General features: G+C 64.0%; 1 protein-coding gene across 8 annotated transcripts in view; it reads right to left on the bottom strand.

Moving 5' to 3' along the window:
* CAMK2B (calcium/calmodulin dependent protein kinase II beta) overlaps nucleotides 1-21,930 on the bottom strand; it is a 57,939-nt gene that overhangs the window by 29,441 nt on the left and 6,568 nt on the right. For all 8 annotated transcript variants that reach the window (XM_039847065.1, XM_039847066.1, XM_039847069.1 and 5 more), the window contains exons 2-4: nucleotides 11,819-11,913; nucleotides 4,893-4,952; nucleotides 1,843-1,897 (exon numbers count right to left, since the gene is read on the bottom strand). In XM_039847065.1, the coding sequence (XP_039702999.1) occupies nucleotides 1,843-1,897; nucleotides 4,893-4,952; nucleotides 11,819-11,913 (210 nt within the window). The remainder of the gene's footprint in view (nucleotides 1-1,842; nucleotides 1,898-4,892; nucleotides 4,953-11,818; nucleotides 11,914-21,930) is intronic.

The following is a 21,930-nucleotide window of genomic DNA, read 5'->3' on the forward strand; positions in this document are numbered from 1 at the left end:
CAGAGGCTAGCATCTCCCCCCATCTCCGCCTCCTCAGGCCCTGGCCGGACAACGTGGCCGGTTCTGGGCAGCAGCCTCGGCCCACAGGGAAGCCCCGTCCTGTGCTCCCAGGCCTGGCTCCCAACGCCCTGAGACTTCCAGGTGTGAGATGGGAAACCCGTCAACCCCTGAACCCACAGAGCCCCGAAACCACCAAGGGGCCTTGGGGCCTCCTGAGGACGGTGCCGACCCAGGCCAGAGGCGGAGTCCCCAGGGCCGGGCCCGCGGGGCCGTGGGGGTCTGCAGTGAGGCAGGGCCTTCCCAGGCACCCTCGGGCCTCTGCAGCCCCTTGTCCACCCTGGGCGCTCCAGGGCCTGAGGGGCCACAGAGGTCCCATGCTCTGCACCCCACACCGCCAGAAGCACCAATCCACTCTGGCCGGCCCCCTCCGAGCCTGCGCCCAGCCTGCCTGTCCTGTGGGCCAGGAGGGACAGGTTTCTCGTGAGCGCAGACACCGTGCAAGCCTGTCACCATACTGGGCTATGGGAAAGACGTTCCGGGGTACAGCCTTGGCCCAGCAGCCCGGCCACATGGCTGGTGACTCAAAGTGGTGTCTTGTGGGCCACGGAGGACTGAGAGGCGGCCAAGCCCTCCGGGGAGGATAGTCCCAGCCTCTCTTGACCAGAGGACCATGACTGACCCAAGATAGCTGTCCTGTAAGGCCGGGGACCCAAGCCCTGGGCTGTGGACCGGTCCCGGTCCCTGGCCTGTCAGGAACTGGGCCGCACAGCAGGTGAGCGGCGGGCAAGCAAAGCCTCATCTGAGTCTGCAGCCGCCCCCGGCCTAGCGCCACCTCAGACCCCCCAGGCATTAGCTTCTCATAGGAACCCTGGCCCCTGGTGCCAGGAAGGTTGGGGACCACTGCTGTAAGGGACAGAGAGTCTCCCGTGGGCTTATGTCAGCCATGACAGCGGCACCAGTGGAACCTCGCGGCCTAATCATCAGAACCACTTCTGGGCTGCTGGAACTGCAGCCCTATATAGACCCAACGCATCCCACGGGCGACTAAATCTGGTCTTATCAGGAGTTGAATTGAGTCCTGAACTCGGATATAGGAGTGGGCATGGGGCCCTATATATGCACACCTGCGCTGCACGCACACACACACACACAATGCCTGGCCTTACCTGCCGTTCACGTTGCGCATCAGCACACTACCTGGCCTTTCAGAAATCTCTTTTATTCACTTTTTACTCCCACACCTGCGCTGCGCGTTACAATGCTACGCTGCACATGCGTTCTGATACCACCGCACCTGCGATGCACAATGCCACACCTGTGCTTCATGTAGACACACACACTACGCGCACACACATACGCACCCCACAAACCACACGTGCACACACATGTACACAGCCCAGAAACCACACACACACGTGGACACCACACATCACATACCCATGCACCGATGTACATACACACGCACACACGGATGTACACACTCACACGTGTATACACGTTCATGCCATCACTCACAGCCGCGCTCAGTCTCACAGCTGACACCCACGCACGTCCCCACAGGCGCATACTCGTGCCGGCCAGGGGCACCCCAGGCCGGCAGTGGTGAGGGCTGATGACCGGCTGCCCTGGGGGGCCCTCTTCTCTCCACGGCGTTGGCGTTGGTGTCGAGGACAGTCCCGGCACAGTGGCCTGGCCCCGTGGGACACCCGCCGCTACGCGAAGTGCGGCAAGGGGCGAGGGAGATGGGGCCGTGGCGACAGGCAGTGAGCAGACTGGGGAGTGGGGGCCGTCCCAGGAGGGGGAGGCCCCAGGTCCCGCCCCGGCCCGACGCTGAGCACTTACAGATCGAAGACCAGGTAGTGGAAGCCCTCCTCTGAGATGCTGTCGTGCAGGCGCACTGTGGGGACAGGAGACCCGTGAGAGCTGGCAGAGCCCAGCACCGCGAGCCAGGGGCCCTGCAGGCCGCCCGCCAGGAGCGTGTCCCCCGGGAGCGCCGACCCCCTTTCCTCCGCAGAGGGCGGCCCAGGGTGCCACTCGCACAGCTCAGCCGAGGCGAGGGGCAGGGACCCGAGCAGAGGACCCCTGCTCAGAGGCTGACCCGTGCCCGGCCGGGGCGGAGAGTCAGCGCGATGACCGTGGGCTGCAACTCTCACAGGGGCCTGGAACCACCCGTCCAGAGCCGGCGCTGGGGCTGATGGGGGCTGAGTCAGCGAAACCTCAGCCAAAGAAGGCAAGCCCAGTGCCCGTCCCCACACGGCAGACGCTTCTGGACGGTTCGCCTGGACGCTGCCCCACGTGCCGCCTCTGCCGTGTGCGCCCGGGCGCTGTGCGGCCACACCGACCCCGCCGAGGCCACAGGGGAAACGCCGCACAGAGGGGTGGCTGGGCCGCAGCCGCAGAGCACAGGGGACAGCGCCTCAGGCCCCAGCAGCATCGCGGCCGCTCTGCACGGGTTGAGAGCAGCGCCCAGTCCTAGGCCTGTGGCCCTCCTGGCGCCCTCCTCACTGCCCTTGTTTCAAGCTGGCTTCGGCGTCCTCCCACCGCCAGGCCGGGTCCCCCCAGGGGCAGTCACGGGGCCTTCTCCTCCCCATGCAGGAGACCCCGGCTTCCCGCGGACAGGGGTCCCTAGTGCTGGGGTGCTGAGGGCCTCTTCCTGGGGGAGGCCTCCCTGCCCAGCCCCACAGGGCAGGTGACGGGGGTGGGGCCCCAGGCCGCCTTGCCCAGACGCTGGAGTCTGCGTGGGACTTGAGGCCATGTGCGTGTGGACACTTTTTTAAAAAAGTATTTTTAACACTTAAAAAATAGTAGCATGTTATTGTAGTGGTTTAGAAGAAAACCTAGTGGCTCATCAGCCGCAGTTCCACAGACAGGGCTAAGGAAAGAGTGAATTGTTGTAGGCTTTAGATAAAAACAGTAAGTAAGTGACATGTGGGTGGCACGCACGTGGTCCCACGACGCCTGAAAGAGCCCAGCGGGGAAGCTCTGGGTGAGGACATGACACCCTGTGCTGTGGGGCAGGCAGGTGCCTGGGATGCACCCTTCCCACTGCAGCGCGGCTCCTCCCAGGCCTGCACCCCAATTCCCAGGCCAGGGGGTCGTGCTCAGCCCCCAGCAGGAGGCTGGGGTCCCCTAACGTGATGCATGATCAACCGGCGGCAGAGCTGCAGGATGGTGGCGCTGGCTCTCAGCACGTGGACGCCGGGAACCTTCTCCTCTCCCCGCCCTGCCCCGGTCTCTGCGGACAGCCCTTGGGGGCCCCTCCCTCCATGGTGCCCACCTGCCCGGCTCACAGGTGGGCCACCCAGTGAAGGAGGGTGGCCTACCTCCAGAAACCTGGAGGTGGGGATCCACCATCACTGGGCCAGGCCCACGGAGGAGATGTGTGGTGTGCAGAGGCTGGGGGGGGGGGTGCCGGGGGAGAGTGGGGAGGCTGAGTGCTTGGGGGCTGGAGGCTGGGGGCTGAGTCGAGGCTGATGGGCTCTGCTAATCCCAACACGGTGCTCGGCCCCATTAACAAGCCTGTGGAAGACACAGGGGTCCTGCTCTGCTCTCTCTGTCACCCCCGAGTCACTGGCGGCAGCCAGGGAGGTTGGGAACCCACTGGCCTGCTGAGCTCTCGAGGCCCTGGCTACAGCCCACCAGCGAGGTGATGGCGCAGGCCGCCTTGCCCATTGCTGTTCCAGCCCAGACCCCCCTGCACGGGACAGGTGGCCACAGACACACGCTAAACGGGGAATTCCAGGCTACGTGGAGGGGGCCACCTGAGGTCTCCTGGGGTGGTCGGGTGCAACACAGACGTGTGTGGAGGGCTCTGCAGGTCATGCCTGTCCCCACTGTCCCCGCACGAGCCACTGGTGACAGCGAGACACCCCCTAGACTAGGTCATAAAAAGGCGAGGCAGTTCCTTCAACACAGAGCTACCGCATGGCTCAGCAATTCCACTGCTGGGGACACACTGAGGAACTGGGGGCGGGGGCGCCCAGACAGACACCTGGACACCCACGTTCATGGCAGCATTAGTCACAGTAGCTGCCGGGCAGAATGAGGCCTCACGTCCAATGACGAGTGAACAGATAAGCAAACTACGGCCCCCACACAAGGGTCGTCACTCAGTCCGAAGAGAGAGGGACCCTGCCAGGTGCCCCAGCGGGACGATCCTCGAGGGCCCTGTCCCCTCAAGCCTCCTGGCTGCCGCCCAGCATGGGCAAGGCCTACGTCCCGGGCCCAGGGCCCAGGGCACCAGAGGTGGAAAAGGACACACGCGTTCTCCCCAGGGTGGTGGGCAGGGACTGTGAGCTGTGGGGGCCAGGGACAGGCAGCGGGGCCAGGCGGCCGGAGAGCCACAACGACTTCTGGGGTCAGCACGGCCTGGGGTCCGAGCAGCTGCTACAACCGTACCACCCACGGAGCTGCCCGGGCTTTCGGAAGAGGGGGCTGACCATGGCAGATGGCCGTACCCTGAGGCTGCACGTGACCCAGGGGGCATCTGACTGTGTAGGATCTCCCCCAGACCACCGTTCTGGGGACCTGGGGCTGGTGGCGACAACAGAGATTCTGCAGAGCCAGACCTCAGACCTCAGGCCGGGGCTGTGCCGGGGGTGGTCTTCGGTTCCCTACCCAGTAGTGGGGGGTCTGCTGGCTTCTCTGGAGCCGCAGGAGGTTAAGGCCCCTTTGTGTTTCCACGATCATTACCGTGTGGGGTTTTGGGGTGGTGGGCAGGGACCCATCAGGCAAAGCCCGGCTTTGCTCTACCGCAGCGGCTGCCAGACCCCAAATTCCCGCTAGGAAGGGAGCCGCTTCCGGGTGGAGGGAGGGGTTTCAACGCAGAAGGAAAAGGAAGCCTGTGGGGGCCCCACGCAGCACCCAGCACCCAGCACCTGAGGGCCACTCACCAATATTGGAGTGCTTCAGAAGGCGGCAGATCCGAGCCTCTCTCTCCAGCTTCTGGTGATCTGGGGACAGAAAAAAACAGGTGTCACCTCTTCCCCAGCAGCCCATCACCTCCCATGCCCAGGGCTGCCCAGACCACCGGGTGCCAGAGAGGCCACCATCTCCAGACTCGCAGCCAGGAGGCCCCACTGGGCGCAGCTCCCGCCTGGGGGCGAGGGGTGTGTCTACAGGACCCACAGGAGAGCTGACTGCGCAATTTATCAGCCAAAAATTGTATATTTCAAGCAAACAGAGGTGCCAGCAAGATTGAAAAAGATGATGGAGATTATAATAGCAAAAAATGGGAAAAACCTACATTTCTACAGACCAGAGCAGAAACAGATGAGGCTCCAGTCACAAAACAGGACACGGCCATTAGTGTGCACATCACTCAGCACCCCCGCACGGGGCTGATGAGAAATGTCACTCACAGAGAGAGCCCAACTGTGCTGCATCACACGCACATGCACGCCACTGAGCACACACATGTGCATGCACACGACACATATACACGCACGCGCGCCACTGAGCACACACATACATGTACACAAGCATGCAAACACACATGGCACTGTACACACATTTGCATGTACATGGCATGTACGCACTCACATACCACTGTGCATACACATATGCATGTACACGACATGCACACACACACGCCATTGTGTGCATATGACATGCATGCACACGCACACACACCACTGAGCACACACATACCTGTACACAAGCATGCAAGCACACATGGCACTGTACACGCATATGCACGTACACAGCATGTACGCACTCACATACCATTGTGCACACACATATGCACGTACACGACATGCACGCACACACGCACGCCACTGTGCAAAGGCTGGGAGGACCCGTGCAGCCCTGAACCCGTACACACTTGCAAACATGCATGTGCCTCCCCTGGGTAGGGAAGTCACGCCTGGGGACACAATGGCTCTGGGAATGCCCAGGGCGTCCAGCTGGCTCTCCCTCCTTCCTCCTCCCTCCTCCCGGGACAGGCATCAGGCACTGCTTGCCTGGCAGCCATCTGTCCCTGGCACTGGAGGGCTCTGGGCCTGGGGCCCTGTCACCTCGCCGCCTGCCGGGGGCTTTCTCTTTCGTGGCGTTTTCTAAGTGTCTCGTTCTGAGTGTTTTCCAGACGCGGGGGACGGCGAGCACAGTAACACGCACTCACGCGGCACGGTGTGCAGCCGCGCCCCTGCTGACTCGGCCAGCGCTCCCAGAACCCTTCCCCTTCTTAGTAAACCCAGTTAGGTCTTTTTTTCCCTCCTTTCTTTGGAGAAAGACCCGCTCCTTCGAACTTAGATAATTACCTCAAAACTGGTGTCACGTCCTCTGGCTACTGACAAGGACGACTGAAACTCAACGTCCTTAGCCCCTTACAGGACAGAAGTAGCTTTAAGCCCAAACAGGGCCTTGGAGTCTGAGAAGGGAGGGGACCTTTTACCCGAGATTCTTTCTTATTTCTGAACCCCGCACTCCATGTCCTGGCTCTGGGCACACCTGTGCGTGTTCTGTGAGAACGAGGACCGTCTCAGCGTGGTCACCTCACACAGCAAACCCAACGCACACCGGGCCCTCGAACCCAGCCTATAGTCCAATCTTGCCACATGTCCCAGCAATGTCATCATTGCCCCCCCCCACGTGGGTAACAGCTGGGACCCCCGTCTGCGCGTGGACAGGGCCGGAGTGAGACCGAGGTCAGGGGCAGCTGGGAGAGTAAGGGGGTGGTTCTCTTTTGAAAAATGGCCTGATTTTGGTCATAAATAAAAACCAGAAGAAAAATGCATATGGGAGCTTTTGGGGAGTAAATATCTTAAAGGGCAGTATTTTGTCACTGAAACCTGTCACTGAACGCGAGTCCCGCCCAAAAGGCCTCCACCTGCTCCTGCATGCGTCTGGGGGCCAGTGTGCACCCCACCACACAGGTCGTGACCCTCCTACCATCACCGGACACCATGCCACACAGGGGCACACTGCATCTCCATGGTAACAGCGCTTCGCTCTGGGCTGCAGAGTCACGGGTGATTTTATTTTACTCTTTATGTTTTCCCCCAACTCCGACGACAGATTTGTGTTACTTTTATAATTAGGCAGAGTGTTAATTTTAAGAAATAGTCTCACCCTGTCTCCAAAGGCCACGAATTAAATAAGAAAAGAGTGTGTCACAGAACCCACCACGGTGACATCTGCCCTGAAACCGGGGCTCTATGCTCATGTCACATGACACCGGGGCACAGGAGGCCCTCCCAGGACAGGCGTGTGGCATGTGGGGCTGGCTCCTGACTGTCGGCGTCGTGTGACTTCCTTTCTACAAACTCAGGGAGTTTCCTAAACGCCAAACCATGAACCCCACGACGCACATGGTTAGGTCTGTCAGCAGAACCCAGTCCAGCTCACCAGAAGTGCGTCCCAGCCCTAAATCACTGGCTGGCACCCGTCCCGTGGGCAGCAGGACGTGGGACAAGCTGTGGCCCAGGACACGCCCCTCGGAGCCGCCGTCAGCTCATCCTTGCTGGCCCCCGTGGGCCCTGTATGGACTCGGGAGCTGGAGAACACTGCCCACCCTCCCGGACCATCGGCCAGCACCGCCTCCCGGGGGCAGTCCCGAGTGTCCTCCTGAGTGGGCACGCCTCGCCATGGCCAGGGCAGTGACGTGCAGGCTGCTGGGCCGGGGACTGCCCCAGAGGGGGTTCTGCAGGCACCCGCCAGGGCAGCGGGCTGCAGGGCCGAGCGGCCGGGCCGGCCTTGAGCCCAGCAGGGTCCCAGGGCCCCAGGGGACACGGGTGCTGGGTCACACAGGGTGGCAGTGCAGGGAGCCTCGGGACAGCAGTCAGTGGCCCTGATGCTGCCGGCAGGGCACCCAAGGGGGCAGGGTGGGGATGTGGAGGAGCCGTCTGTGGGGAGAAAGGATTCTGAGACTCCGCGCCCATGGCCCACACACGGCTTCCGGGCACGGAGCCCGAGGCCCGGGGCGGTGGCGCAAACGCACGGGATCACTGACAGCCGCTCCTGCCTGCAGCTGGCGAAGGCACAGGACCAGCTGCTCACGCCCCCCTCAAAACACCCCATGGAAACGCGCATGGAACAGAACCCCTTACTCAAACACCAGCTAAACCCCACCTGCCACTCCCCACTGCACAGCCTGGCAAAGCGGGCGACTCCGCCAAGGTCTCTGCTGGGCGTCCCAAGATGGGGTCCCCAGGATCCAGAGAGGGGACCGGGAATGGAGGCGGCCCCAGGGAGCCCCACACTCCCTCTGCTGGGTGCACCCTCCCCCCCACCATGAGGGGGATGGGCAGCAGAGACAGGCACTGCCACTGGGGCTCCTACAGCCCCCTGGCAGGGACCCCCAGGCGGGTCACTTCGGCTGGGTCAAGAAGGAAGAGAAGGCTGCAGAAGGCAGCGGGTGGGGTGGGGGAGGCGGGCGCGGGCAGCGAGGCATGGTCTCAGTGGAGGAAACGAGGCCAGGGCTGGCTCTGAGGCTGGCAGCCTCCTCGTGGCCCCCCAGGGACAGGGACAGCCCCACTCTGGGCCTGGCACCATCCCCCGCCCCCTCCGCCATCCCCACCCCCTCTGCCACCCCTCCCCCCTGCTCCCTGGCTGTGGGCTGGGGCTGCAGAGCCAGGAGAAGGGGGACAGGAGGGACGTGGGTGGGCGCCTGGTCCCTTGCCAGCTCCTGGCAGCGGGAAGTCTTCACGCGCTGGGCGGGTGGGCGGGGAGTGGGGAGAGAGGTGGCCCCCCCAGGAGGGGCTGCCAGCCTCTCCCCGCCCAAGCAGCCCAGAGACAAGCGAGGGAGCAGCCTGCCGGGGTGGGCTCGGGGACACCCGCTCCTAGGACCCCAGCCCCTTCCCTCAGTGCCCCAGCCTGCCCGGAGCACACAGGGACAGCGGGCACCAAAGCACTGTGCTGGGGTCAGGCCCCGGCCCTGCGGTCACTGCCCATGTCTGCCTTGGAGAGTGGCCAAGGCCCTGGACCGAGCACGGGACCCAGGCCAGCAGCCCCTTGTGGCCCGAGCCTCTGGGTCAGACCCTGAGGGGCCGTCGTTGTGGACCTCACGCCAGGCCGGTCCTTGTCCCTGCCTGCAGGGCTGTGCTCAGGGTCCCAGGAAGGGGCGGCAGGGCAGACAGAGGCGACCTGCTGACCACTGGGGCCGGGCCCTGGCCTCGTCCCTGCACTCACACCGCTTTCCGGGCGCAGAATGGAAGTGCACGCGGCCCGCCTCCTCACCGGGCTCATGGGGCTGGGACATGCAGGACGAGCTGAGCCCGGGCGCCTGGGTCTGCCCTGGGCCTGACCGTGGGGACGCTGGCTGCGGGGTGGCCACTCTGTGTTGTAAGGAGGTTCTGGGTGCTTTGCAGGTGACACTGTGGTCCTGCTGCTCAGGGCACAGGAGTGCCCGTGGGTCTACCTTGGATCAGTGCTGCTGTTCGCCACCCTGCTCTAAACTGCTAAGGGCTCCTCACGGGGGAAGAGTCGTTATCGCTGTCGCCCCCAACATTCAGACAGCGGACAGGAGCAGGGAGCTGGAATGTCCAGTCACACTGCAGTCCCAGCAAGCACAGCACCTCTGTCACCCGGCCTGCCACCACCCCGCAGGAACAAAGAAAGGGCTCTGCATGGCACTGGCCAGCCGCCCAGCACACGACAGGACAGGGGACCCTGTCCCCGGCTGTGCTGTGGAGCTAAGACCCCCAGGGACAGGAAGGTAAGGGAGAGAGCAGGGGCAGAGGGGTGAGGAGGGGAGGGGGAGGGAGATGGGGGAAGGAGGGCGAGGGGTGCCACTGCGATGCTCTGCCCCCTGCGACATGGAGCCGGGGCCTCTGGTGACCCAGTTTAGCACATTCCTGGCCCATCACCCTGAGTGGGGTCACCTTGAGCGGGGTCACCTTGAGAGGGGTCACCTTCTGGGCTGTGGGTCCTGGGCCAAGTGTGGGTTCCCAGCAGGTGTCACCCGGGTGCAGGCTCAGCCCCAGATCCCAGAGCAGGCAAGAAGCTCCATCGTCTCTGCCGGTTGGGGCGCCCCCAAAGCAGAAGGGACCACGCAGACCCTGGGGAGGGGTTAGCCCCACGCCATCCAAGAACGCGGCTGGGGGTGAGTTGGCCATCAGCCTCAGGGTGGGAGGAGGCACAGAGGTGAGCCTGAGACTCCCCACCTGTGAGGTCAGCCCCCACCTGAAGAGCCCTCAGCACCCCGGCAGGGTGCGGTCCAGGCTGGTGCCCAGCCTTGAGCTCCAGCTGTGGGCTCCCGAACAAGCCTCTGCCTCTGTGGGACTCAGCATCCTCGGCTATGACCTCTGAGGCGTAGGGGTCACTGAGAAGCACCGTGAAGTCGGGGCACTGACGGCAGGGTCCCGCCCCCACTGTGGGCGGCCGCGGGCGACGAGTCACTTCTGGGACACTTGCTTCCTGAGCACTCACGCCAGTGAGCACGGGCCCAGCTCACCTCCATGGCGGGGCTCGGGCGGGGGGCAGCCGGCTGCACTTGGGAGAAGGCGTCACAGGACACGCCTGGAACCTCGGATGTCCCCCACTCTGTCGTGACCGAGAGCGTGTTGGGGTGCAAATCGGGGTGCGGTCACAGCAGAGAGGCCACGTACCACACACTGGGGAGCTTCGCACACTCCCGTGGTCCTCAGACCGGCTGTGCCCCCGCCCGCCCCGCCCCGCACAGGTGGTGCCAGTGCTGGCTGCTCGGTGTCCACGTTGTGGGGAGAGCGAGGGGCTCCCTCGTCAGTCCTGGGGCCTGGGGAACCCTCTGCTCCTGGGGCCACTGAGCCTCCCTCCTCAGGGGTCCCTGAGTGGGGACTCATCTCCCCGAAAACAGCTGGCACGGCGCCCGGCAGTGCTGCCCAGCGTCAGGAGCGGAGCAGGCTCTGGCACACACGCCCCAGGCTGCTCTGCCTCAGACGCCTACCCGGAGCCCACAGCTCACCTGGCGATCACGGCACCGCCAGCCCAGCCCGGCCCGGCCGGACAGAGGCCACAGAGCCTGTGCTGCTGTGCCTGCCCCGACCCCCCATCCTCATGCCCACCCCACCCCTGGGCCCTGTGTCATCACTGTGGGCGAGGACAGGGCCCAGGGCCCCCTTCCCCACCCTGGACCTGAGCTGGGACAGGGCTGCAGCCGGGGGACCCCACAGGGAAGGCCAGGCGCACAGCAGCCCACGACGCTCAGACAGCACAGGTGTGAGCCCAGTGGCTGCCCCCGGCCACCGACTGTGGACTGCAGACCCCCGGGCCAGGATGAGGGAGGGGTTCCAGCCAGGACACCAGGTCAGGCCCCCCCTCACCCCCGTCAGCTCAGGGTTGCTCCTGTGCCTGGGAAGGAGGGGCAGCACCAGGCCAGGGCTTTGCACAGCGCCCCCTGCCGGCCCTGGGCGCGGAGGACCTACGGGGTCCTCGCGAGAGGGCCCGCCTGCCACGCCCCCACCCCCGGACCCCGCCCCGAATCCCAGTACCTGCTCAGAGCAGCACCTCCACTACGGCCCTGTCACCGTCACTCGCCCACGTCCCACCCCGTCCCCACACACGGAATGGCATCGGACACCCACGAGGGCCGTCGCACAGCAAGGGCTCGGCAGCTGCAGGCAGGGGAGGCCCCAAGCCCTCCCTAGAGCAGGCGGATGCGCCCACACTGGTGCTGGAGAGGGAGGTGCTGCCCCGACGTCCACAGCCCGGGGTCCGTGGCGGACGCAGCATTACCTGGCCCCCGCGGCAGGCTGGCCACCGCCTCCCTCCCAGCCCTGGGAGGCCCCCAGCCCCGTGCAGAGCTGTGACCCAGACCTGAGGGTGGGTCCCTGTGTCCCCCGCCCCAACGACCCTGCACCTTGGTGCCCCATGCCCGGCCCCCTGCACACAGCCGCCCTACCTCTGGCTGACAGCTTCTTGGTGTTGATGATCTTGGCTGCATACTCGTGGCCGGTGCAGAGCTTGACACAGCGTCGGACCACAGAGAAAGCCCCCCTGGGAGTCACATGGGGGAGAGAGAGAGAGAGAACCAATTAGTGTCCCCATGGACACCCAGCACCCAGCCACGAGGCCAGGCCCTGGGCAGAGAGATCCGCGGAGGGAAGGCCCCACCCCAAACACCTCGGGCCCCCCACTCCGCGCCAACCCGACAGGCCTGCCCCCCCTCAGCTGGCAGGGCCTAGGCTCCTGGGGACCCCGTGGGTTGGCTGGACCGAGGGCCTCCGGGCATCCCTGGTGGTCTGTGCCGAGTCCAGGAGACCCCCAAGCGCCCCCCCATGGACACAGCCCGGTGCGGCCCCTTGGGACTCACTGACTACTGTGAGGGGGCAGGCGGGGAGGAGAGGCAGGAGTCACTGGGCCACAAAGCTGGAGGGGTGGGCCCACACCCCGCACCCCGCTGTCCCCGGCACGGCAGACGCCTGACGCCCACAGCACCAGTGCTTTGGAGGGAGCAGCAGGAGGCGGGAGCCTGGGGCCCACAGGAGGTCCCCCCGGTGTCTGACCCGTCACCACTGTCGGTTCAGTTTCATTTCCAAGACCGTGAGCCCAGCACGCAAGACACGGAGAGCAGGAAACGTCTCGGGAAGGGTCTTGGTCCAGACAGGGGCCCCAGGGACCATGAGGTGCGGGGTGTCCGGCTGAGCGCCGGGTCGGGAGCGGGGCTGGGGTTCCCCTCCGACAGGGCCCTCGGCTGAGAATCCCATGTGCTGCCCAAGCCTCGGGCTCACGGGGCAGAGAAGAAGTGTCTTCTGGAGGGAACTTTTTTTGCTATAACACTTTTTGGGACAAAACTCTGGGAAAATGTGCTAATCGCTGCCTGGAAAGGGGTAAACATCACACCAAACTTATCTGGGTGTTTTCCTAGAGGTTGTTCTGACTTCGCCTTTTCAAAGCAGCCTGACGGGCAGCGCTGCCTCGGGGTGGGTGGGGCGCACGGCACGCACCCCCTCCGCCCGCACCCCCCGCCCCGGCCGTGCTCTCGAGGAGAAAGAGCAGTTGGGGGGACCGTTTCATAAACCACGTGAACATGTAACCAATGCACTATGTGCTTGAAACTAATCAAATTAAATAAGTTTATATAAAAATCAGTTAAGTGAAAAAAAAAATTAAAAGAAAAGGTGACCACAATGCGAGCCTGGGAGCGAGGGTGGCGACAGGCAGGCCCCAGGCCCCGCAGGGCGAGCTGGCGCCGCTGGCTCCTGGCAGCCCCGGGCAGCAGGTCTGGGCCTCAGTCCCCCTCTGCACCCATGTGGCCATCGGCCCAGACCAGCCGGGCCCGCTGCCCTCCCTGCGCCCAGAGAGCTGAGGCATCACTACCTGCCCGTGCTGCCACCTGTCACACCCGGTCCCCAGACGGCCGGGACATGGATGGTTGGGGCTTCCTAGGCCAGAGTCCAAACTCACAGCTGGCCCAGCCCCGCTGGACGGTCCAAACAGACGGTGGGACAGCCCACCTGTGGGAAGCTCACGGTGAGCACCCTGCAAGGCAGCAGCAAGGCCCAGAGGCGCTGGTCCCGGAGTGGGGAGGAATGCTTCAGGAGCCCCTCCAGGGGGGTCGTCCGGCCCCTGCTCCCTGGCCTGAGCGGAAGTTCTAGCAGGAGCTCCCACCCCGACTCTGCCGCCTGCCATCACCGCAAGGGGAAGGCCGAGCCCGGAGCAGGGTCAGCCCTGGACACCCGGGCCGCACAGGGTCCCCAGCCAGTAGGACAGGACGGGGCGGCCGCTGTGAAAACTGCTCCCGCCTTTGACTACAGCGAGCACTCCGGCGGGAAGCGGGGAGCCTCTCACGTCTCTGGTCTCGGTTTACAATCCGTGAGGACAGTGACCCCAGCAGAACAAGGACAGACAGACAGATCAACGCAGGGAATGGAGACCCAGGAACAGGCCCTCGCTGATACGGCCCTCATGGCGTCTTGGACAAGGGAGCAGGAGTGGTCAGTGGGGAGAAGACGGTCTTCCCAGCGGAGGGTGCGTGATCCGAGCTGGACGCGTGTGTCTCGTGGAATTCATGTGTTGAATCCTAGCCCCCAGGGCGATGGTGTTAGGAGGCAGGGCCTCCCGGAGGTGACACGGTTGTGAGTGCGCAGCCCTCATTCATGGGAGTGATGCCTCATTTAAGAGACCCCAGGGAGCTGGCCTTCCCCTCTGGCCCCGTGTGAGGACAGGGAAAAGCCACCTAGGAGGCGGGGCCTCGCCAGACTCCGGGGCTGCCAGCGCCCTGATTTTGGACATCCGGCCTCCAGGACTGTGAGGAATAAATGTCTGTTGTTTATAAGCCGCTCAGAGTGTGGCAGGCACCCTGGCTGCAGCAGCTCGAAACCACCAGCACAGTCCTGGAACCAGTGGATGACCCGATGCAAAAGCAAGTCTAGACCAGGCCTCACGCCTCTCGCAAAGTTAACTCAGAGCCTGTCGCAGAGCGAACTGTGAAGTGCGACACGGCTGAAGTCCTAGGAGATGTCGCAGGAGAAAATCTAGGTGACCTTGTATTCCTCAGATGCACCGGCAAAGGCAGGAGAGTTGACAAGCCGGCTTCATCAGAACAAAAAGTCCCACCGTTGAAGATGGGGAAGAGGACAAGACAAGCCACCGGTGGCACCAAAGGCCTGCAACACACACATCTGACAGAGCAGGGGTCCCCAAGCCCGAGCTGTGGACCGGTACCCTCCGTGGCCTGTCAGGAACCGGGCCGCACAGCAGGAGGTGAGCAGCGGGGGGCGAGGTTTCCTGGGTCTGCAGCCGCTCCCCAGAGCCAGCATCGCCGCCTCAGCCCCGCCGCCCACCGTCAGACGTTAGAGTGTCACGGAAGCCCCGGTCCCTGGTGCCAGAGAGGGTGGGGACCGCTGTTAGGAAACCTGTATCTAGAATATACAAAGAGCCCCAAAAATCGACAATAAGAAAACGAAAACCAGTTAAGAATGGGCTGAAGGCCACATGCAGGTGGACGATAAGCCCCACCTCGTGCGTCCTGAAGGAAACGTGGCTAAAGCAGCGGGAGGTCCCATGGCGGGGACTACAGCAAGGAGCCATGTGGCCTCCTTCCCACACCCCACGTGCCCCCAGCACCCACCACCCCCCCGCTGTGGAGAGGGCGGAGGGTGGGGGAGGGGCATCCTGCACAGGCCAGAGGCATCCCGGGGGCGGACAGTCCAGGCCGTCCCTGGGGACAGGAGAGAGGACGGGACATCCTCCTCAGAGAGGCCGTGCAAGAGCTGGCCCTGCTCAGGGCTCCCTTCCCGTCCAGCCCGTCGTCCTGTGCAGCCTCCGAGGGCACTGCCGCCCGGTGTCCTGTGGACCCGCCGTCCGCCTGAGCGCTGCCCATCCACACCCGACTCCTTCTCCGCTTTCTCTCCAGGAACCGTGGCAACCACCACCCTGGACCCTGCCCCCTAGAAGCCACGGAGGTGACCCGAGTGGTACATCTACATTAAGACCTCAGCGAGGACGAAGGTGTGGTGGGCGCTTCTGCGGGGCCAGCCAGGGCTCCCAGGAACACGATGGCCCCATGGCTGTGGGGGGGCAGCAGGGGGCCCCCTACAGCCCACAGCTCAGCTGGCAGGGGAGGCACGTCTGGAATTTCCGCTGCCCACGCTGAGGCCACAGGCCCGTCCAGGGCCATGCACGCCCAGGGCCTCTGTCCACTGGCTGCAGGAGAGCTGGGCCAGCCAATGGCCAAGGTGGCCTCACAGCTGCTGGGCCTGACAGAAGAACCGACCCCGTATCCGAAGCCAGAGGTAAATCTGGGACAAGGGTGCTGGCTCAGGCTCCTTCTGTGGCCTCCACGTTGTCACCCAGTGGGTCCCACCTCCCCTCCGTGAGCCACCTGCTCCTGTCCCACACCTCAGTGGGGTTCTGGCCACTTTCTCATGGGCCCGTAGGAGCCACGCATGGCCACAGGGCCAGGAGCAGGTTTTCCTCAGCCCCTGTGATGAACGTGGTCCCTTTGTCCACTTCGCCCTCGAATGCCCGCCACGTGGGCTCTGGGAAGACCAAGGTGGGGGGACATTGCAGAGAAGGGGGTGCAGGGCCCCCAAGCCCTGCCTGCGTCCTGAGGGCGAGGCCCGGCTGTGCTGGGGGACGCAGGTGACCGCTGGCTCCAAGACCGGCACAGGGTGTGGGGCGAGGGGCAGAGAGACATGCGGCCTCTGCACGCACCCTCCCCCGCAGGCCGCCCCCAGCACCACGGTGTGGTGTCCACGAGCCACGTGCCGGGGAAACCCTTGGTGCCAGCTGAGGTCACCTCATCTGTGTGGCCAGTTACACAGTGGTCCCCAGAACTGCTTCTGACCTTTTGACCAGCTTTCCGTTGGGAAGAGCTGGCTCAGGCAGAGGGCGCTGGCCCATCCTGGACACCCCCTTGCCCATCCTGGACACCCCCGGGTTCCCGGGTCAACGTGGGCACCACGCCAAGGGCCCCGCCCCACGCAGCACGCGGGCTTCCGTCCCTGCCCCCGCCCCGTCTCTGCCCCCTGACCCCGGCTCCGGGCCCCGCCCTTGGACACCACACCTGCTGTCTCCACACAGGGCTGGGAGGCGGGCAGTCTGGGAAGCTGTGCGAAGGAGCCCCTCGGAAAACTGCGGTGGCCTGCCCTCTCCCGCCCGCATCTGTCCATGGCCAGCCGCCCACCACAGGTGCTGGGCCAGGTGGCCCAGGACGGTCCAGCAAAGGCGGCCGGCGGGCCTGGCTCAGCCTGGCCTGGGCGCCACCCTGCTCACCCAACAGTCCCCCGGATGCAGGCCCCCGCCTCCCCTCCATGCTGGACACCGTCCTGCAGGACCAGCTGCCGGGCCAGGCCAGCGAGAGAAGGGCCACACGCGGCAGCTCAATCCTCCCTGCACAGGAGGCCCCAACAGGGGGCCACTCACGCCTTCCTGCCTTGGACTGAGGCCGCCTGGCCTGGGACACTGTGTCACTTCCAGATCCCTGTGCTCTCACAGTGACCCAGGGCCAGCGCCCCATCTCCCTTGCATGCTCGGGGGCTGCCCTGGACGGTGACTGAGCCAGCTTCATGTGTCCACATCTGGGCTGGACCCAGCAAGGCTGGAGGGCCGAAGGGAGCCTGTGTCGCGTGACAGGGACTGACCCTGAAGCCGATCCCGAAGGGGAGAGGCTGGCTTTAGCGGTCACAGGAGTGGCTCGGGGGCTTTCTTCCCAGCTTGCGAGCCTGTACCCCGCTGGTGGCCTTCCAAGGCAGCCCGCTCATCACAGTCCAGCCACGCGGGAGTGGAGATCCGTGTCACCCCCCACGCCGCACTCACGGGGGCAAGGGGCGTGGCCACAGGAGAAGGGACGCAAGAGGACATTCCGCGGCCCCGCCTGCCCCACGCGGGCTCCAAACGCCGCAGCAACCCGCCTCCGCAGCTCCGCGCCAGGACCAGAGGCCGCCTGGGGCTTCCGTCCTGCACGGGGTCCGGTGTCCCTCCGATTCAGATCGGTCGGACTCTGCTCCTTGGCTTCCACCCCCAGCCGCATGCCGCTGAGACCAGCCCGCGAGCGCCCAGCCTCCCACCGGGCGAGCCTGTGGCTGTGGCAGACGCAGGCACGGGCTTCCCACAGAGCCTACCCACGGGGCGCAGGAAGCCGTCTGAGCCAACGCTCCTGGCTTATCAAGGGGACACTGAAACCAGGGATGTCGCTTGGTGGCCCAAGGCCATGCAGCCCGGCATTGCAAAGTGGGAGGAAGCCGTGTGTTATGTCCTTTCGACTGTCCTTGGCGGGCCCATGCTCAGAGCACCACTCAGCGGCCACAAGGTGACAGCCCGGTGTCTGTGGACAGGAGGATGGACAAGCGAAATGTCTGCCCATACGATGTACTGTCATTCAGTAAAAAAGGGCATTCTGACCCCTGCCACAGCATGGATGGACCTTGGGGACAGTTAGCCAGGCACAGAAGGACTCATCCTGCGTGATCCCATCCTACGAGGTCCCCAGAGGACTCAGAGTCACTGAGACAGAAGTAGGTGTTGGGGCCGGGAGCGGGGCCGGGGTGGGGGTGAGTGTGTGGGGGGCGGAGCTTCGGTTTGGGACAGTGAGGAAGTTCTGGGGATGGATGTGGTGGGCGGCAACGTGAACGTGCCGCTACCACTGAGCTGGGCGCTGAGGGCGGAGACGGTGAACCGCACGCCCAGTTCTTACCGCAGCGAGCAGGGTCCTGGCTGTGTGTGCAGCTGCGTCTCTGAGAAACCGCTGGGGGAGAGAGACAGAGCCTGGGACTTCTGACCTTCTCCTCAAGGTCAGGGGTTTAAAGAAAGCTCCTTTAGCACCATGTGACAAATCAAACTTTAACCTCTGCTGAGGAACAAGAAAATTTTAGAGCAAACAACCCAGACGGGCAGCCGTGGGCAGCTGTGCCGGCGGGCGCAGGCCCGGGGCCATCGCTCGGTGTGGGCACAGGACTGCAGCCTGTCACCAGTGGACGCCTGAGAGGACCGGACGGCCCGCTGGTTCTGAGCTGCGACCTCCTTAACAGTCAGCCCTGGCCCCCTGGCCCAGGCCAAGATGGCAGGGAAGGCCGGTGGCCTTCATCCACAGGAAGGGGCCCCGGTGAGGGCCCCGCACTGTGTGACTGGCCCGCAGGACGCTTCCCTCCACGGACGGGAGACCAAGGCTCTGAGACGCACCTCCCCCAGTGCAGGGCCAGCACGGACAGCTCCCCCACCCCCCGCCGAACTGTCTCTGGCCACTGAGAAGGACCCACCTTGCAGCCGCTGTGTACGGGAGCAGACTGGGGCCGGGCCTCGCGGCCTGTGTCCAGCCGGCAGTGCCTTCAAGGACAGAGCCAGGAGCCCACAGGGGATGCAGGCTGGAAACCCTGTGTGCCCCAAGACGTGACAGCACAGGAATCTCGGCGGGGGGAGGGACCATGCCACCCGTCCCTGGGGCTGGGAGCGCAGGACGCGAGGGGCAGAGTGACTGGGACTCGGGACAGCTCCACCCAGACCGAGGGTCACCCACCCCCTGTTCAGTGGGGGAGCCAGACGCCCTTCTGAGGGGCCACTGTGGACGGGAGGCACGGGAAGTTGTCCCCAAGACGGCATCCGAAAGACCCCGCAGGACCCTGTAAGCGAGGGAGACAGGGAAGTGGAGGGGACAAACCGGACCCGCCAAGTCCCCTGCCTGGAGGTGTTCGCCGGCAAAGTGAGGGCAAGGCCCCCGGTCACAACACCAGGAAGCGCCCGGATGACACTCCCGCCAGACGGCCACTAGCGTCCGTCATGCAGGCAACTGTCCTGCTGAGCGTTCGTCCGTGTCAACGGACGAACTGAAGTGTGAGGACAGACAGGTGACCATCTCGGCCACCACGACCTGCGCCTCACATGACACCACTGTCATTAGGCCCCCACCCAGACCTGAAGGCCACCGACACTGGAACACGGGGACACTAAGTGTGGACAAGGGGAGAGGGACAGGGAGCGGGAAGGGACAGAACCCCAGCTGAGGACAAGGGAGGTGGCCAAAGGTTCTGGAAGGACAGAGCCTGGGGTTTGGGCTCCCACCGGCCCCCTCAAGCCCCTCCCATCACTGCCAATCCTGCTGACAGCCTGTCACCCTCCACCACCCTCACCTGTCACCACACCCACTGGGACCCGCCCTCGCTGCTCCCAGGGAGCCTCAGCCTGCAGAGCCTGGCCCAGCAGAGCCGGGAGAGGCAGCCCAGGGTGGCGCGGTGCCTGGGGCCACGCCCTCCGCCGCTGGACCCTGCTGGACCAAGGCCTGCCGGCACGGTGTCCAAAACACCGAGATCTGGGAAAACGAGAGGCGGGCTTGAGCCAGGGCAGGGGTGGTGGCCTCACCCTCTGTGTACGTGCAACACGCGTGCCCATGTGCAACACGCACGCACACACACACACGCACACAAACCCACTGCACCCCGCACCTCCCAGCCGGCCCTCAGCGGCTTCCGCACAGCGTGTTCGTGTGTCCCCACGCGTGCGTGTCACCCCTGGTGCTTCACACCACGTGGGTCACCGTGCTCCCCTCGCCGGTCGACGGGGTCATGTCCTCCTTGGGCCGTGGTGGATGAGGCTGCTGTGAGCAAGTGTTGTGTGGATGCACGTCCCTAGCTCCTGGACACACACCCAGGAGAGGGACACTGCGAGGGACAGCCAACTGGTTCCCACAGTGGCCCGCAGCACGTGTCACCGTCTGCCCGCGACGCTGTCCCGTCCCCGGGAGTGAAGCCGCGACGCGCTGTGGCTCCGACGCGTTTCGCTGGCGACCCGTGAGGCCGCGCGTCTTCACGTGCTTCCCGCTCACTTGTGTGTTCTTTGTGCAAACGTCCCTTCGGGTCCTTTGCCCATTTTTTAATTGGGTCATTTGTCTTTTTACCGTTGGGCAGAAATGCTTAAAATATTCTAGGTACAAGCTCCTTCCTGGTACCCGATTCGCAGCTGCTCTGTCCGTTTCTGGGGGTGTCTTTTCATTGCCTCTGAAGCACAAAAGGTTTTAATGTTAAATCCAATTTACCTATTTTCCTTTCCTTGCTGCTGCTTTTGGCGTCATATCTAGAAAAGCACTGCTACATCCCAGTTACTCTTATGAAAAAAAATTACTCTCATGTTTCCTTCTAAGAATTGTATAGTTTTAGCTCCTAAGATCAGGGCCGGGACCCACACAGAGGTAATTTTTGTAGCTGGTGTTAGGAAGGGCCCCTAACAACAGCTTCGTTGTTAGCCGTGGATACCCAGTCGCCCCTTGGTCGAGTGGACCGCTGTTCTTTCCCCTCTGGCCTGTCTTGTCATTCTTGTCAAAGTCGGCTGACCACAGACTCTGGCCCCGACCCGCAGACCCGTCCACCGGCCACGCCTGGCAGCGCCCGCCCAGTCTCGGCCGCTGCGGCTGCACCGTGGGCTCCAGAATCGGCAGCCGCCATCCCCCGGCGGGTCTTGCTTCTTCAGGACCGGGGACAAAGCGTGCCCCCGGCTCTTCTGGGCCGCTGCGTCTTCGCGGGGCTTCGGGGATCGGCTCGCGGCTTTTTTAACGAGGCAGCTAGACTTTCGCTGGGAGTCGCCGGGCAGCGATGCCGGCACAGCGCCGCCTGCTGACCTGGGGGCGCCGCGTTGTCCCATCTACTCGGTTCCTTCGTTTCCTTCCTCCGAAGTCTGTAGCTTTCAGCGTTCAGGCCTGTGCTACGGTGCTAGATCCTCACGGTTCGTTCTTCCAGGCACCACTGGGAATGGAACCGTGCCTCCTAATTGTGTCCTGGGACTGGACGCTGCCGGCGTGGTCGCACGTCCTGGCCCGCGTGCCGACCTCCCGCCGTGCGGCTTTGCCAAACTGCTTCTCCGTCCCAACAGCCCCTCAGCGTCCTGCACCGCCGCTGTCGCCTGCAGACACAGGAGGCTCGCCCTTCCTGTCCTGCCTGGGCCCCTTTACTCTGTTTTCGTGCCTCGCTGTCCTGGCCAGACCCTCTTGTGCTGTGCTGAATGCCAGTGGGGAGTGTAGACGTCCTTGTCCCATTCCTGGTGTCGGGGACAAAGCTTCCGTCCTTTGCCATTAACTGCCAGCTGCGGGACTTCCACAGATGCCCTTTGTCAGTGGGGACACCCCTCTGACTCGGAGTTCATCGAGTGTTCCATCAGGAAGAATTAGGTTCTGTCAAGTGCTCTGCCCGTGTCTGTTGAGACGATCTCGTAATTTCTTCGTTTGTTCTATGGCTACGCCGTTTCGCACTCACGGGATCTCATACACCGCACCGCCCTTCGCGGCTGCGATGAAGCCTGCTCGCTTGCAACGTGCACCCCTTGCATGTTGCTCGACTCGTCCTGCAGGTGTTTGTTGGCGACGTTCCACCTACGTTCATGAGGGGCATGGGTCTAGCTCCCCCGGCTGTCTGGTATTAATTCTTGGACTGTTTAACAGAGTTCACCAGTGAAGTCATCAGGCATGGGATTTTTGGGGGGCCATTTACAGTGTTTTAACTGATTAATTAACCTCTTTAGTGGTTGCAGGTCTGTTCAGATTTTCTGTTTCTTCTTGAGTCAATTTCTGTCACTGGTGTCTTTCTAAGA

This window comes from Pteropus medius, unplaced genomic scaffold (genome assembly GCF_902729225.1).
Source record: "Pteropus medius unplaced genomic scaffold, Ma_sr-lr_union100, whole genome shotgun sequence".
NCBI lineage: Eukaryota > Metazoa > Chordata > Mammalia > Chiroptera > Pteropodidae > Pteropus > Pteropus medius.